The sequence below is a fragment of the Mesoplodon densirostris genome, chromosome 12 (genome assembly GCF_025265405.1).
Source record: "Mesoplodon densirostris isolate mMesDen1 chromosome 12, mMesDen1 primary haplotype, whole genome shotgun sequence".
Taxonomy (NCBI): Eukaryota; Metazoa; Chordata; class Mammalia; order Artiodactyla; family Ziphiidae; genus Mesoplodon; species Mesoplodon densirostris.
In genome coordinates this window covers 27,308,466-27,321,411 of record NC_082672.1, presented here as the reverse complement: position 1 = coordinate 27,321,411, position 12,946 = coordinate 27,308,466, and the positions used below count along the sequence as shown (strand labels likewise).

Sequence of the window (12,946 nt, the reverse complement as noted above, 5' to 3'; positions counted from 1 at the left end):
GATTGAGTCTAAGTTATCTAATTTTTATGGTTATTGCTTCCTGTTTAAGAAATCTTTACTTACCTTCAGATTGAGACTATATTCTCCTGTGTTTTCTTCTAAAAGCTTAATACCATTAGCTTTTATATTTCAGTCTGTGGGCCATCCATCTCAAATGAACTTTTGTATGATGTGAAGTTGGGGTTGAGTTCATTTTTTTCCATATGGACATCCAGTTCTAGCATCATTTGTTGAAAAGACTTTTCTTTCCCTGTTGGATTGTTTTGGTACGTTTGTTGAAAAGCAACTGTCTAAGTGTGGGGTCTATTCCTGAGTATGTTCTGTTCCTTTGACCTACTTGTATATCCTTATTCCAGTATTGCATTGTCTTGATTACTGTAGTTTTATGATAAGTCTTGAGTCAGACAGTGTAAGTAGTATAACTTTGTTGTTCTTTGTCAAGATTTTTGTGGTTATTTTAGGTCCTCTGCCTTTCTACTTAAACTTTAAAAGTCACTTTCTCCATTTCTATTAAAAAGCCTGCTGGGATTATGAATTATTTATAAATTATTTGGGGGGAGAATTAACTTCTTAAATACTGAACCCATGAACATGGTATATTTTCCATTTATTTGGGCCTTCTTTAATTTCTCTCAGCCGTGTTTTAGTGTGGACATTTTGCATATCTGTTGTTAAATGTGTTACTAAGTATTTTGTTACTTGATGCTATTGTAAATGAATTTTTTTAATTGTAATTTAAAATTTTTTTCTTGCTAGTGTACAGAAATATGGTTTATTTTATATAGTAATCTTATACCCTGAGACATTGCTACACTCATCAAATTTTTAACACACAGTTCCTGAGCACCATGAACTATCTTCCCTTCATGTTTTTATGTGACTTTTTGGACTTGAATGTCCATATCTCCCATGTCTGCCCCTAAAGAGGGCCAGTGTGAATGCCACGGCATTTGTGAAGTCTTCTGACACTGCCCCAGTTGGATTCAAAGAGTTCCTCCCCTGAGAAGACTCTATTAGAGCACTTTCCACTTTTGGTTTTGAATGAGCCATTCTTTGAAGGCAAGAGCTATACTTTACCTCCTTTTTTATCCCCACAATAGCTAGTATGATGCCTTGGTTCACAGTTTAGGAATGTATCTTTTCAACATTTATCTCAGGACCTATAGGGAATTATGTAGCTCTGGCAGGAAATCCTTACAGGCAACTTCAATCAATTGGAACCAATCCCTGAAGTGTTCTTAAAAAGGGAAAATAGACCTTTTTTCAAAAACGTGTCCCTGTGTACTTCCTATTTAAAGAGATGTTCCCTGGTGGATGATCTACTTACACTCTAAAAGACTAAGGCTTTTCTGCCAGTTTTGAACATTTGTAGATTATGTTTCCTTTTTGTTTTCAGGTGGCTGACTGTGCTTGGGATGAAACGATAAAGATATATGATCCTATTTGTCTTACCATGCCTGCTTGAGATAAACTACTCCACTCAGAAACAAAGGATATGACTGAAGAACTGCTTAGCAGGAAATAAATGATTGATAACATAGAGTTTATGTTTTTATATACTATTCAGATTTCAAAATTTAAAAATTTATTCTGGAATCAGTTTTGAGGAAGCTGGTAAAGACTTTGGCTCACTATTTAAGCCTGGTACATAAGCCATATTTCTTAAAATCCTAAGGAATATTGAAGTTATGATATATCTTGTAGTATCTATTAAAATATAACCTTTCTAGTATAAAATGGATTAAAATATGAGAGGTCTATAGATTATATTGATAGTGATATATTTCATTTTTGTCACTTTTGATGAAAATAAAATCACTGCTGTTGATAAAAATGACAATAAACTGCATCCCTTGATCATTTATGATTTTATGACACCCCCAACAAGATTACTTCTTCTAATATAGTATATATATATAACACTATATAATATAGATATATCTATGGTTCAGTAACAGGGCTCTAATAATCACTGATTTATTCAGCAGTTATTTATTGAGCATCTACTGTGTGCTTGATACATGGAATGAATGAGATTCTTTCAAGGACTGGTGTCTGTCATGCTTTAAGAACATGGATGCAGAGAGTTAAGAGCTTACATGTATTTTACATTTATTCAAATATTTTTAGATATTATACCCATGACCCTATGTCTCTCTTCTTATTTCTCTACAATCAAATTTTTAAAAAACTGGTCACTGGGCAAAAAGTCTTAGGTCCCACCAAGGTTTCAAGCAATTACCCTTGAAACTAAGTAATGAAAGCCCTAAGTAATGCAGTAAACCCTCCTTACTACCTCTCTAAGTCTTGAAAAACCTTTAGGTGTGATGACCTATAAAAAATTAGGTTAAAAGGGAAAAATTAGTAGAATAGGCAACTTTGCATAGCGCTTATGTTTTTATATAATATTAAAATAAAATGTGTTATAAATGGCAAAAATTGTCATTAAATTTTAAACAAGTTTTTGAGATTTTTTTAAAGAGCAAAATATACTTGTAGTAATCAGAACAAAAATAAATGTAAATATGTGTATATTGTCTAATTTACATATTTCCCTGTTTACTTGTTACAGAAAAATTTAAGACAGCTTACAAAACACAAAAACAAGACCACAAGAACAAAAGGAGACATAAAGTGGAGCCAGGAATGGGCTTGAAAATATATGCCTTAAAGTCCTAGAAAGTTGCTACTGGCAGCCTAAATGGGAAGTCTGGTCAAGTACACAATGCTGCGCAAGGCCTGAGGGCAAGGACTTTGTCCTAGTCCCTGGCTTGGCCCTAGCACCATGCCTGGCACATAGAAAGTGCTCAATGAATATTTGTCAAATGAATGAATGGTCTCACAGAAAGTATAACTCTTTTCAGTTCTTAGACCAATCAGTGCTAATTATTTTTGAGAGGCCCCCATAGAGAGGACACTGCTTCACATGAATGTCTTGTAAGGAGCAAGGTGCTCAAACACATCCTTCGATGTGTCACGATGATTAGGTTGGTTCATAGAGCTGCTTTGTGTTGCATGCAGTTCAATAAAAGTGGGTTTACAGTGAATGTTCTCTGTATCGGCAGAATTTATAATAGACCTTTTAAAATACCTAACCCAGATCATATTTACAGTGAAATGAAATCACTTATTTTTCTTTTAGAATGCAAGAGATTTTATTAAAATAATCTGCCATGTATCATTTGAAACAAATACTTGTGATTTAAAAACTAATATCTCTCTTGATTTATTTCCCCTCTATTTCAGGGATGTTAGAGATGTTTAGAGCCCTAACTTCATAATACTTAACTCAGGTGCTTGGAGTCTCTCAGTCTGAAGGAGGGTGGGTGAACATTTCTTCAGTGAGTTCCCTGAGCTAGGATTGGCAAGCTAGAGGAAAAGGAGCTGGATTGTGACCTAAAAGGGAATGCACACGATTTTTGAATTCTTGGTAATTCATAAACCGAGCAGCCTCTGGACTTTAGAGGACAACCAGTCATTCTTCTAGTTGGGAAAATTAGAATTTGTCTCCTGGCAACTGAGTTCTTGGGTTTCATCCTGCCTGCCTCCCCAAGTTCCTCCTGCACCTGCAGTGACAACACAGCACTGAGGAGTGGATGCAGGAAAGGGGAACTCAGGTCACTGAGCATCTTCTGTGATCTGGGCATTATGTGAGATGCTTTCTGTATCTAATCCCCTTTAATCTTTATAACGTCCCTGCAAGGAAGCCCTCCCATTTTCCAGACAAGGAAACGAAGGCTCTCGGGAGTCATAGTAGCCAGGAAATGTGGAGCTGGAATTTGAAATCTGCTATGACTGGATCTGGTCCTGCCATGTGGCCACCTTTTCCTAGGAATAACAGAAATTGGCCCACTGAGAAATAGTAAAGCTGTGGGACACTCTGGTGACTAGATCCTGATCGTTCCTGAGAAAACTGGCAAAACTGTGTTTCCAAGTCTAAAGCGCTAAGAAGCTGACCCTGGGTCTGGGGTGACCCTAAGGTGTATCACCCCCAGGGAGACCCAGGCTGAGAGCCAGCTGTCCCTTCTGCCTCTGGCAGTGAGTGTTCTCTGTATATCTTAGCTATAATTTGGCTCTTCCAGCAATGAACTCATTAATTTCTTACTTAACTGGCCTCTTCTTGAAGAGAGAATCCACTTACATGTTTTTGACCTCCATACTGACTACTCCCAAATCTCCTGCCTTCCCCACTTGGGTCTCCCTCAGCCTTTGCACTCATTTTCTTTCAACCAAACTCAACTTGCTCACCAAGTGGGCTCCTCCTGCACATGCTTTTTTCATTTGTTGTCAATACAGTCCACCCAGGCGCTCAAGCTAAAGACCTAAATGCCATCCTTGTTCCTTTCCTTATTCCCACCTCTCCAGTCCAAGGCACATCAAATAGGTCACTAAGTCCTATCCTTTTCACACCCTAAATACTTCTCCATTCTGTCTCTTCCCCTCAATCCAAACACCACTGCCCTAGTTCAAGCCGTCATTAGCTTTTCTCTGGACGATCACAACAGCTTCCTAAATGATGTGTCTGTTTCAAGTTCTGTACCCTTGGAGCCATCCTCCTCAACACAGCTGCCGGAGGCTGATCTGAAATGCAATCTGACTACATCAATTTCAGTGTAAAACTTTTCTCTGCTTATAGGATTGTCTGCAGGAAGAAGTTCAAGCTCACTAACCAGGCAGCCAAAGTCCTCTGGGGCTAGCCCTTGCTGCTCTCGGCAGCATTGCTTCTCTCCACATTGTCACGAACTTTGTGCTCCGGCAACACCAGTGTGCTCCCAAACTCCCTGTGTAAATAATGCAGGTTTTCATTTCTATCTTAGCTCAAGGTAGTCCAGGTGCCTGGATTAGCCTGCTCTTGGCTTGGCAAATTCTTACCCATCATTTATTTGAAAGTCATGTGAAATGACTAAAGAAAAAGTTTGACAACACACAAAAATTAAAATAGCAAAACACAGCAAAGCTAAAAAGACATATTGGAAGGATATATTTGCAACATATGTAACAAATGATTTCATATCCAGAATTTATAAAGAGCTCTTAAAAATCACTAAGAAGACAACCAAAGATAAAAGCAACAAAGGATATCAATAAGCAAACAAATGTTTAATATACTTCAAAAGGATACTTAGTTAAACTTCGTCTCATTGATGACAAAGAATTTTTTTGCTTATTAGTTTGGCAGACATTTAAAATATTGATAATATCCAATATCAGTTAAAGCGAAAGTACTGTTATACACCTTTTTGGAAGGCAGTTTGGCAATAAAGTTTTTAAATTAGCCATTGACCCAGCAGTTTCAGGTCTAGGATTCCCTGCCTGTACCCACCAAATCCTTACAGAAGTATCTAAGAACAAATTTCCAAGGGTAATCATTACATCAGTGTTTGGTAAAACCTAGACGCCTGTCTGGAGAAGAAAGATTATATGATAGAACAGTCATTTAAAAGAATAAGGTAGAACTGTGTGTGCTGACATGGAAAAACAGATTGTTATTGATATGTGTATTATCTATTTCTGTGTAACAAATCACCCCAAAACTTAGCAGCTTAAAGCAACAAACATTTATTTATCTTACAGTTTCTAGAGGTTTGGAATCCAAGAGTAGTTTAGCTGCATTGTTTTGGCTTAGGTTTTCTCATGTCATTGCAGTTAAGCCATCACCTAGGTCTGCAGACATCTGAAGCGCAACTGGGGCTGAAGGGTCAGCTTCCAAAGTCACTTATGTGATTGTTAGCTGGCCTCAGATGTTCACTGTGTAGAACACTACACTGGCTGGCTGAGTGTCCCTACGACATGGCATCTGGCTTTCCTCCAGGCTGAATGATACAAGAGAAAGAGAAAATTCAAGATGGAAGCCTCGGTCTTCTGCACACTAATCTCAGGAGTAGCCATCACCTCTGCTGCATTCTACTGGTCACTCAGACCGACTGTTGTACAACGTGGGCGGGGTTAACAGGAGTGTAAATATGAGGAAGCCAGCCATCTCTGGGGACTCTCTTGGAAGCTGGTTACCACAATATGCTTTTATAGACAAATGTGTATAATATCCTAATTTTATTTTATTTTATTTTATTTTTTGCGGTACGCGGGCCTCTCACTGTTGTGGCCTCTCCCGTTGCGGAGCACAGGCTCCGGACGCGCAGGCTCAGTGGCCATGGCTCACAGGGCCAGGCGCTCCGCGGCATGTGGGATCTTCCCGGACCGGGGCATGAACCTGTGTCCCCTGCATCGGCAGGCAGACTCTCAACCACTGCGCTACCGGGGAAGCCCCTAATTTTATTTTTTTTTTAAAGGGAGAATTATGTATGTATACATATATGCACAAGAAAAACTGAAAGGTTCACGCCAAACTCTCAACAGTAGCCAGCTCCGTGTAGTGGGGCTGGGGGTGGGGAATATTGAAGACAGCATGTTTACTTATTACTTACAAAGTTTGTTTTCCTTTTATGTACTATAATGAGCATGTATTACTTTTACAATTAAAATAATGAAATAAGACCATATTTCCTTCTCCAGGAAGCCTTCTAGGATACCCTTCTCAAGCTGATGTTATTGCCCTCCTCAGCACTCTCCTGTTTCTGCCACAAGCCCCCACTGTTGCATGAGTGTCATTGTGTTGCCTCACCTCCCCCTGTGAATCCCTAAGGACTAAGATAAGTGCTCATCTTTGAATCCTCTATGGCTAACAGACTGCCTGGTACAAAATACTAGCTCTATATATGTTTGTTGAATGAATGAGCTAAAGGATTTATTTAATGCTGTCGAAATTTATTGTGTAGCTCCAAAGGTAATGGAGGTTGAGTCTTGACTCTTGATACCAATAGGTCAAATAGCTTTTTGACCTTCAGATCTACATTCATGTTCAATTAACCTTGCTAAACATAGTATTCTTATTTTTCCCATTTTTCCTTAGAAGATTTCCCATTTTTCTTTTAGGAGATTATCTAGTAACTGGTTTGGGAGATGGCATTAATTTTTTTTAATGAAAGCCCTAATGGAAAAAAATTATATGCAGTAAAATGGAGAAAATATACTGTTTCATGCCAATGTAGGTTTCAAACATTAAGCTAAATATTCTTGCCTAAATGAGAAGGATAAGAGAGCTGAATCAGCCCCAAATCTTTTACCTAATGTTAGTATCACAAATGGAAGCAATTATAATTGCTGGCAGAAATGAATCATTCCAAAACTAGGTCTGTGCAGACAATTCTTTATATTCACTTAATATGGCTTAAAACAACCATCCTTTAATTGGAACAGTCCCCAGAAGTAGAAATGTGTTATTTGCTGATGCTGTCTTTAAAAAGTTAATTTTCAAAGTTTTTATCTGAGTGTACTATGAATATATGCTTATACCACACATATAAACATAAATTTCAACGGTTGCTTCAAACCTCATTATTTTCTAAAGGAAGAATATCAACACTTGAAAAACAGAGTCTCTGAAATAGCCAAGAGTGTGTAACCATAGCTTGTAGCTACAAAACCCAAGAATTCGCCAGGGAACCGGAAGCACAGTTTGCAGTATAATGCTTTCCGGTTGCCACAGTTCCGCAAGCATTTTCTTGAGTGCCCACTTCTGGGGGCCCTACTAGGCCCTGGGCATACCAGCAGGAGGACTGGTGGAGCCCAAGCTCTCTCCCACCAAAGGGAGCTCCCAGCACACACAAAGCTGACGCAGATGAAGGACTGCAGTGATGCTACCAATCCCTGATGTAAACTGTTATTTTGCTGCTGCGGCAATAATAATCGCGGCTTCAACATCTGGGCTGGAAGCGTTGCGTTTAGCACAGCAGTGGAAATATGGAGGAGAAAACAAAAGAATTAGTAGGGAAATGTGCCGTGTGTATTAGGGCAATGTGGTGGTTAGAAGGTTGGGATCCCAGTGGGGGTGGGTGGGTAATAGAAGTGAAGGAAAAGAGAGGTAGGGCGCAGCGATCTCGCGCGCTCTTCCTCGCTCCGGAACCCTGGCCAAGCCGGTAATTTTTAAGCAGCGCGAAAACTATACTGTGCTCTTAGTGGTGACCTCTGCTGAGCGAACCCGCTGTTGCTACCGAGTTTACGGGTCCGGACATTACTTTCCAGGGAACGAAATTCAGATCGTAGGGACACAGAAGTCTTGCACCTGCAGAAAACAAGAATTTCATTCTTTTTACTCTTAGCCAAGTAAGAAGTAAACAGTTCACAAGTCCTGTGGGAGACAGACATGCCCTGGGCCGGGGAGGCAGGAGGTAGGGGTTGTCCTCCCCAAAGCGGCCCGTGACAGTTCCGCAGGTGGCGGTCGGTTCCAGGGCATCCAGAGAAAGCAGCACCCAGTCTCGGCTGTACGTCCGGGTTCCCGGCCCTGGGACCACGCCCTCCCTCCCCTGCCTCCACCCACACCCCATTCCCCAGAGCGGCCAGTCTCTCCCCGCTCATCCCTGGGAACCGTTGCCCCGGCGATCCTCCGGAGCTAGTAGAGGCTACTTGGACTTAGTTTCTGCTGTTTTGCCTATTTCACATCTTTGCCTCACTTGGAATAGGTGTCCCTGCCCCCGCCCCCAGGCTCGGCTGCCCCGCGATGCCACGGCGCCCCCGGGGTCCTCCCCCCGCCCCTGGCCGCGAGCGTAATTCCAGGTCCCTCCTCGGAAGGCGCACAGACAGAAGAGCGCGTCACCCGGGACTGAGAGGGACTAGCTTCCCGCTCTAAATAAAGCACGTCCCGGCGGCGGCCCGGGGCCCTGGGCTCCTTCGATGTTGGGGCGTTGGCGCCCGAGCATCCGGGAGCCCCGCAGCCCGCTGGCACCGACGTTTTCCCCTTCCCTGGCCGGCAGCTGAACAGGGTCCCGCGGCTGCGCCGGGAGGAACAGTGGGTGGAAAAACCGCTGCAGCTCACGGGGAAGGGGGCTGAGGGAGCTGTCACTTGTTGCGGCTAATGAACGGTGCCCGACCGTGGAACGCAGCTGTTTCTAAAATCTTTAGCTGTGCCCGCGATCCCCCAGCCCGCGCCCCTCACCTCGGAGCTGGGAAGCAAGGGCAAGCGGGAGCAGCTGGCCATGCGGGAGAAGAGAGGACCGCGCCCCGAGAGCCCGCCCGGGTGGGTGCTAGGTGCCCGAGGGGCGCAGGTCCGGTCCCGCTTGCGGCCGCTGCCGGGGCTTCCAACCGCAGAGCGTCCTCCCTGACGGGGAAACCGCGCGGGACACAACCCAACGCAGCCCGTCACCTACTTACAAATCGCTGTCGCTAGGATTCCCGCCACTCCTCTCAGACCAGCCCCCCACCCCTGCCACTTTTCGGAGTCCCCCGCCCCCGTCACTGCCTCCCCGGAGCTGCGGGGCAGTCGGACGCGGAGCCGCAGAGCCGCGAGGACGCCTGGCTGGAGCTGCCCTTTGCAGCCGAGCCGGCGCCCCCTGCCCTTCGCCGTGGTGTTGGGCGGGCTCCCCTGCCGCCCTCGCTCCTCTCCTCCCGGCTCTCTTCCCCGCTCTCCTTCCGCAGGTCTCGGAGCTCCACCACCGCCGGGTGCGGCGGGGCAGGCGCGATGCGGCAGCTGTGCCGGGGCCGCGTGCTGGGCATCTCGGTGGCCATCGCGCACGGGGTCTTCTCGGGCTCCCTCAACATCCTGCTCAAGTTCCTCATCAGCCGCTACCGGTTCACCTTCCTGACCCTGGTGCAGTGCCTGACCAGCTCCACCGCGGCTCTGAGCCTGGAGCTGCTGCGGCGCCTCGGGTTCATCGCTGTGCCTCCCTTTGGCCTGAGCCTGGCTCGCTCCTTCGCGGGGGTCACCGTGCTCTCCACGCTGCAGTCCAGCCTCACGCTCTGGTCCCTGCGCGGCCTCAGCCTGCCTATGTACGTGGTCTTCAAGCGCTGCCTGCCCCTGGTCACCATGCTCATCGGCGTCCTGGTGCTCAAGAACGGCGCGCCCTCGCCGGGGGTGCTCGCGGCCGTGCTCATCACCACTTGCGGCGCGGCGCTGGCAGGTGAGCGGGCCCCGCGCGGACCCCCGGTACACCCCACCCCACCAGTCAGAGACCGCGGATATCACTTAGGGCAAAGCCCTCACTTCCAGATGGGGAGACTGAGGCAGAGAGAGGCGGAAAGCTTTGAACGTGGTCGCTCGGCTCGAAAACGGTACTTCTGAGACCCAGCAGAGCCTTCCCCAGGGTTCCGGCCTCCCCCTTTCACAGCCCCCTCCCCCGCCCCCCGTCCTGGCTTCCGACCCCCGCCCTTCTCACTCCGTATCGCCCTTCCGTTCTCGCCCTCCCCCTTCCGTCTTCCCCCTTTATTCGTTCCTTCCTCCGGGAGGGGTGGGAGAGCCGCCTGAGCCTGGGAGCTAGAGTCCCCAGACCAAGACGGAAGGAGGGGGCCGTGAACTTCCCTGGGTCACTCGGGGCCGGAGTAGGGAGGGACGACGGGAGCCAAGCTGGAGCCCCGGGGCGAGCTTGGGATCACCGGCGCCGCGCGGGGGTCTGCGGGCGCGAGGCACAGGCAACTGGATTGAGAGCCGTGCGGGCCGGGCTCGGAGGACTGAGCGAGATGGGAGCTGGCGAAGCGGGATGCCTTCATTCGAGGGTCGAGGGGAGGGCGTTCTTCGCCCGGTTCCCAGCCCGCCCGCGGTTAGAAGCCGCTAGCCGGGGCCCGCTCGCTCCTCCGGTGCCCCACGGAGGCGACAGGCGTACCACGTGCCTGGGTGACATCCGTGCCAGCTCGGGAAGCCACAGCGCCTACCCCGAGGGCATCTGCGCTGTCCTGGGCCTCTGTCTTGGATAGAGGTAGAGGGGAGACCCCCGGGGATAAGGAAGGGAAGGCGCGCTCCTCCTGCCTCGAACTGGGCATTGACTGAACTTGGCTCTTCCTTTTGATAAGCCGGGGTAGAGCTGGGGCGCGAACCCTGTCAACTTTCCAACCGACGCCGTTGCCCCAGTGGGTTCCCACCCTTGCCAACCCGGTGTCTTCTCTTTTTCCTTCCTGCCCTGGCTCCTGCGGCCTCTTGATGCGCTCCAGGAGCTGGCGACCTGACCGGCGACCCCATCGGGTACGTAACGGGCGTGCTGGCGGTGCTGGTGCACGCCGCCTACCTGGTGCTCATCCAGAAGGCGAGCGCCGACACGGAGCACGGGCCGCTCACCGCGCAGTACGTCATCGCTGTCTCCGCCACCCCGCTGCTGGTCATCTTCTCCTTCGCCAGCAGCGACTCTATCCACGCCTGGACCTTCCCCGGCTGGAAGGACCCGGCCATGGTGTGCATCTTCGTGGCCTGCATCCTGATCGGCTGTGCCATGAACTTCACTACGCTGCACTGCACCTACATCAACTCAGCGGTGACCACCAGCTTCGTGGGGGTGGTGAAGAGCATCGCCACCATCACGGTGGGCATGGTGGCCTTCAGCGATGTGGAGCCCACCTCTCTATTCATTGCCGGAGTCGTGGTGAACACCCTGGGCTCCATCATTTACTGCGTGGCCAAATTTTTGGAAACCAGAAAGCAAAGCAACTACGAGGACTTGGAGACGCAGCCTGGGGGAGAGGAGGCGCAGCCAAGTGGAGACCAGCTGCCGTTCGGCTTGGAGGAGCTGCCCGCGGAGGGTGGAAATGGCGGGTCAGAAGGTGGGAAGGTAGCAGGTGGCTCCACTCAGCAGGGTGGGCAAGAGGCGGCGAGGGGCAGCCCCAGAGGAGTCCCGCTGGTGGCTGGGAGCTCGCAGGTCTCAGACAGCCCTGAAGAAGTGAGCAAGAGGTCCTTAAAGGCTACTTACCTCGAAGTGTGGAGGTTAGTTAGGGGAACCAAGTATATGAAGAAGGATTATTTGATAGAAAATGAAGAGTTACCCAGTCCTTGAAAAGGAAATGCATGTATGTATATATGTACATACACCTATTTTCTATGTTAGAGATGACATATTTTAATGAGGAGCCGCCCAATATTTTGCTTTGAGGAGTGGGGAAGGGGAGCAAAGAAAGAAGCTGAAACGCCTGACAGCAACAAAATTAGCAACGGCGCGTGAATTATTTAGCGCGAGTTTAGCCTAGGCATCACAGAGACAAAAGAATGTGAAGGTGACTAACAAATGAAGGCAGGGTTTCCGGCTGCAGACTCCTGGCACATTTTTTGTCATTATGACCCTAACCACATATCTGCATGTACCAAGAGTCCTTCAACCATCCCCTACAAAGATGGAGTGTAGAAATGATGGCAGCGCTTAGTAAACTCAAAGATTACATGCAGGGGCACCTTCTTGATGATAGTTAGAAACTATAGTTTTTATGGCCAGCTGGGAAGAGTATATTATTGAAATGACATTTTTAAATACATTGAACTGATGTTTACTGTTTATAGTCATCTGAAATATGTTTCCTCTAATATTTCCTCACTTTTAAAAAATATATAAGCGCTCTACTATTCTATTATTCTATTATATATTGGTAGAAAATGTTAAAGCTATTTTGAAACTATGAATCCTTAGCTTTAATCATGAAGTTTAAAGTTGGCTTTTAGTAATTATAAAAACAATTTGAGAGGTTGTTTTGGTTCGTTGCTTTTTAATATTTATTATTGAATGCCATAACCTTTTTAAAAAACAGTTTTACTGTGTCCAGTATTTTCTCAAGTAAATGCAACGGCTGGCATATAATTCAGTATTAACTGAAACCCAAACAGAAATGAGACCGTTCTGTTAAGCTAGGCCTTTCAAGTTGCACTGCACATCCAAACCGTGTTACAAAAAGAGCAACTGCTATATTCACTTTATGATATTTTTCTATCTTAAATTTGTCAAAATAAAGTATGAGTCTCTCTGCTAAAAGGGATAATGTTAGAAATTTGTTTTAGACACATCTGTGTTCTCTTGCTGTTGTGTGGCTTGTGTTTGCCTTCCATGGTGGTGTTTACTATCTGGGATGCAGGGCCCATCCCATCAGGAACTTCCTAAATTAGCATGGCAGTTTGGTTTCAAACAACAACAGCATCAAAAGCACT

The 12,946-nt window shown here is 46.4% G+C and overlaps 2 protein-coding genes across 2 annotated transcripts in view; both read left to right on the top strand.

Moving 5' to 3' along the window:
- Positions 1 to 2,430, top strand: part of PEX7 (peroxisomal biogenesis factor 7) — an 85,360-nt gene extending 82,930 nt beyond the window's left edge. Inside the window, exon 10 of the mRNA XM_060114949.1 lies at positions 1,397 to 2,430. Coding sequence (XP_059970932.1) covers positions 1,397 to 1,465 — 69 coding nt within the window. The 3' untranslated portion in view covers positions 1,466 to 2,430. The remainder of the gene's footprint in view (positions 1 to 1,396) is intronic.
- Positions 2,431 to 9,514: 7,084 nt separating this feature from the next.
- SLC35D3 (solute carrier family 35 member D3) lies at positions 9,515 to 11,810 on the top strand. The gene is made up of 2 exons (XM_060115373.1): positions 9,515 to 9,953; positions 10,978 to 11,810. Exons 1-2 carry the CDS (start codon positions 9,515 to 9,517, stop codon positions 11,808 to 11,810), a joined length of 1,272 nt encoding a protein of 423 aa, XP_059971356.1.
- The last annotated feature ends 1,136 nt before the right edge of the window (positions 11,811 to 12,946 follow it).

What these genes read in the sequence shown, in the direction of transcription:
- SLC35D3 (XM_060115373.1), top strand. Translation starts at nt 9,515, where the DNA reads ATGCGGCAGCTGTGCCGGGGCCGCGTGCTGGGCATCTCGGTGGCCATC. An exon ending in TTGCGGCGCGGCGCTGGCAG is followed by an intron (nt 9,954 to 10,977) that starts GTGAGCGGGCCC and finishes GATGCGCTCCAG; the next exon opens with GAGCTGGCGACCTGACCGGC.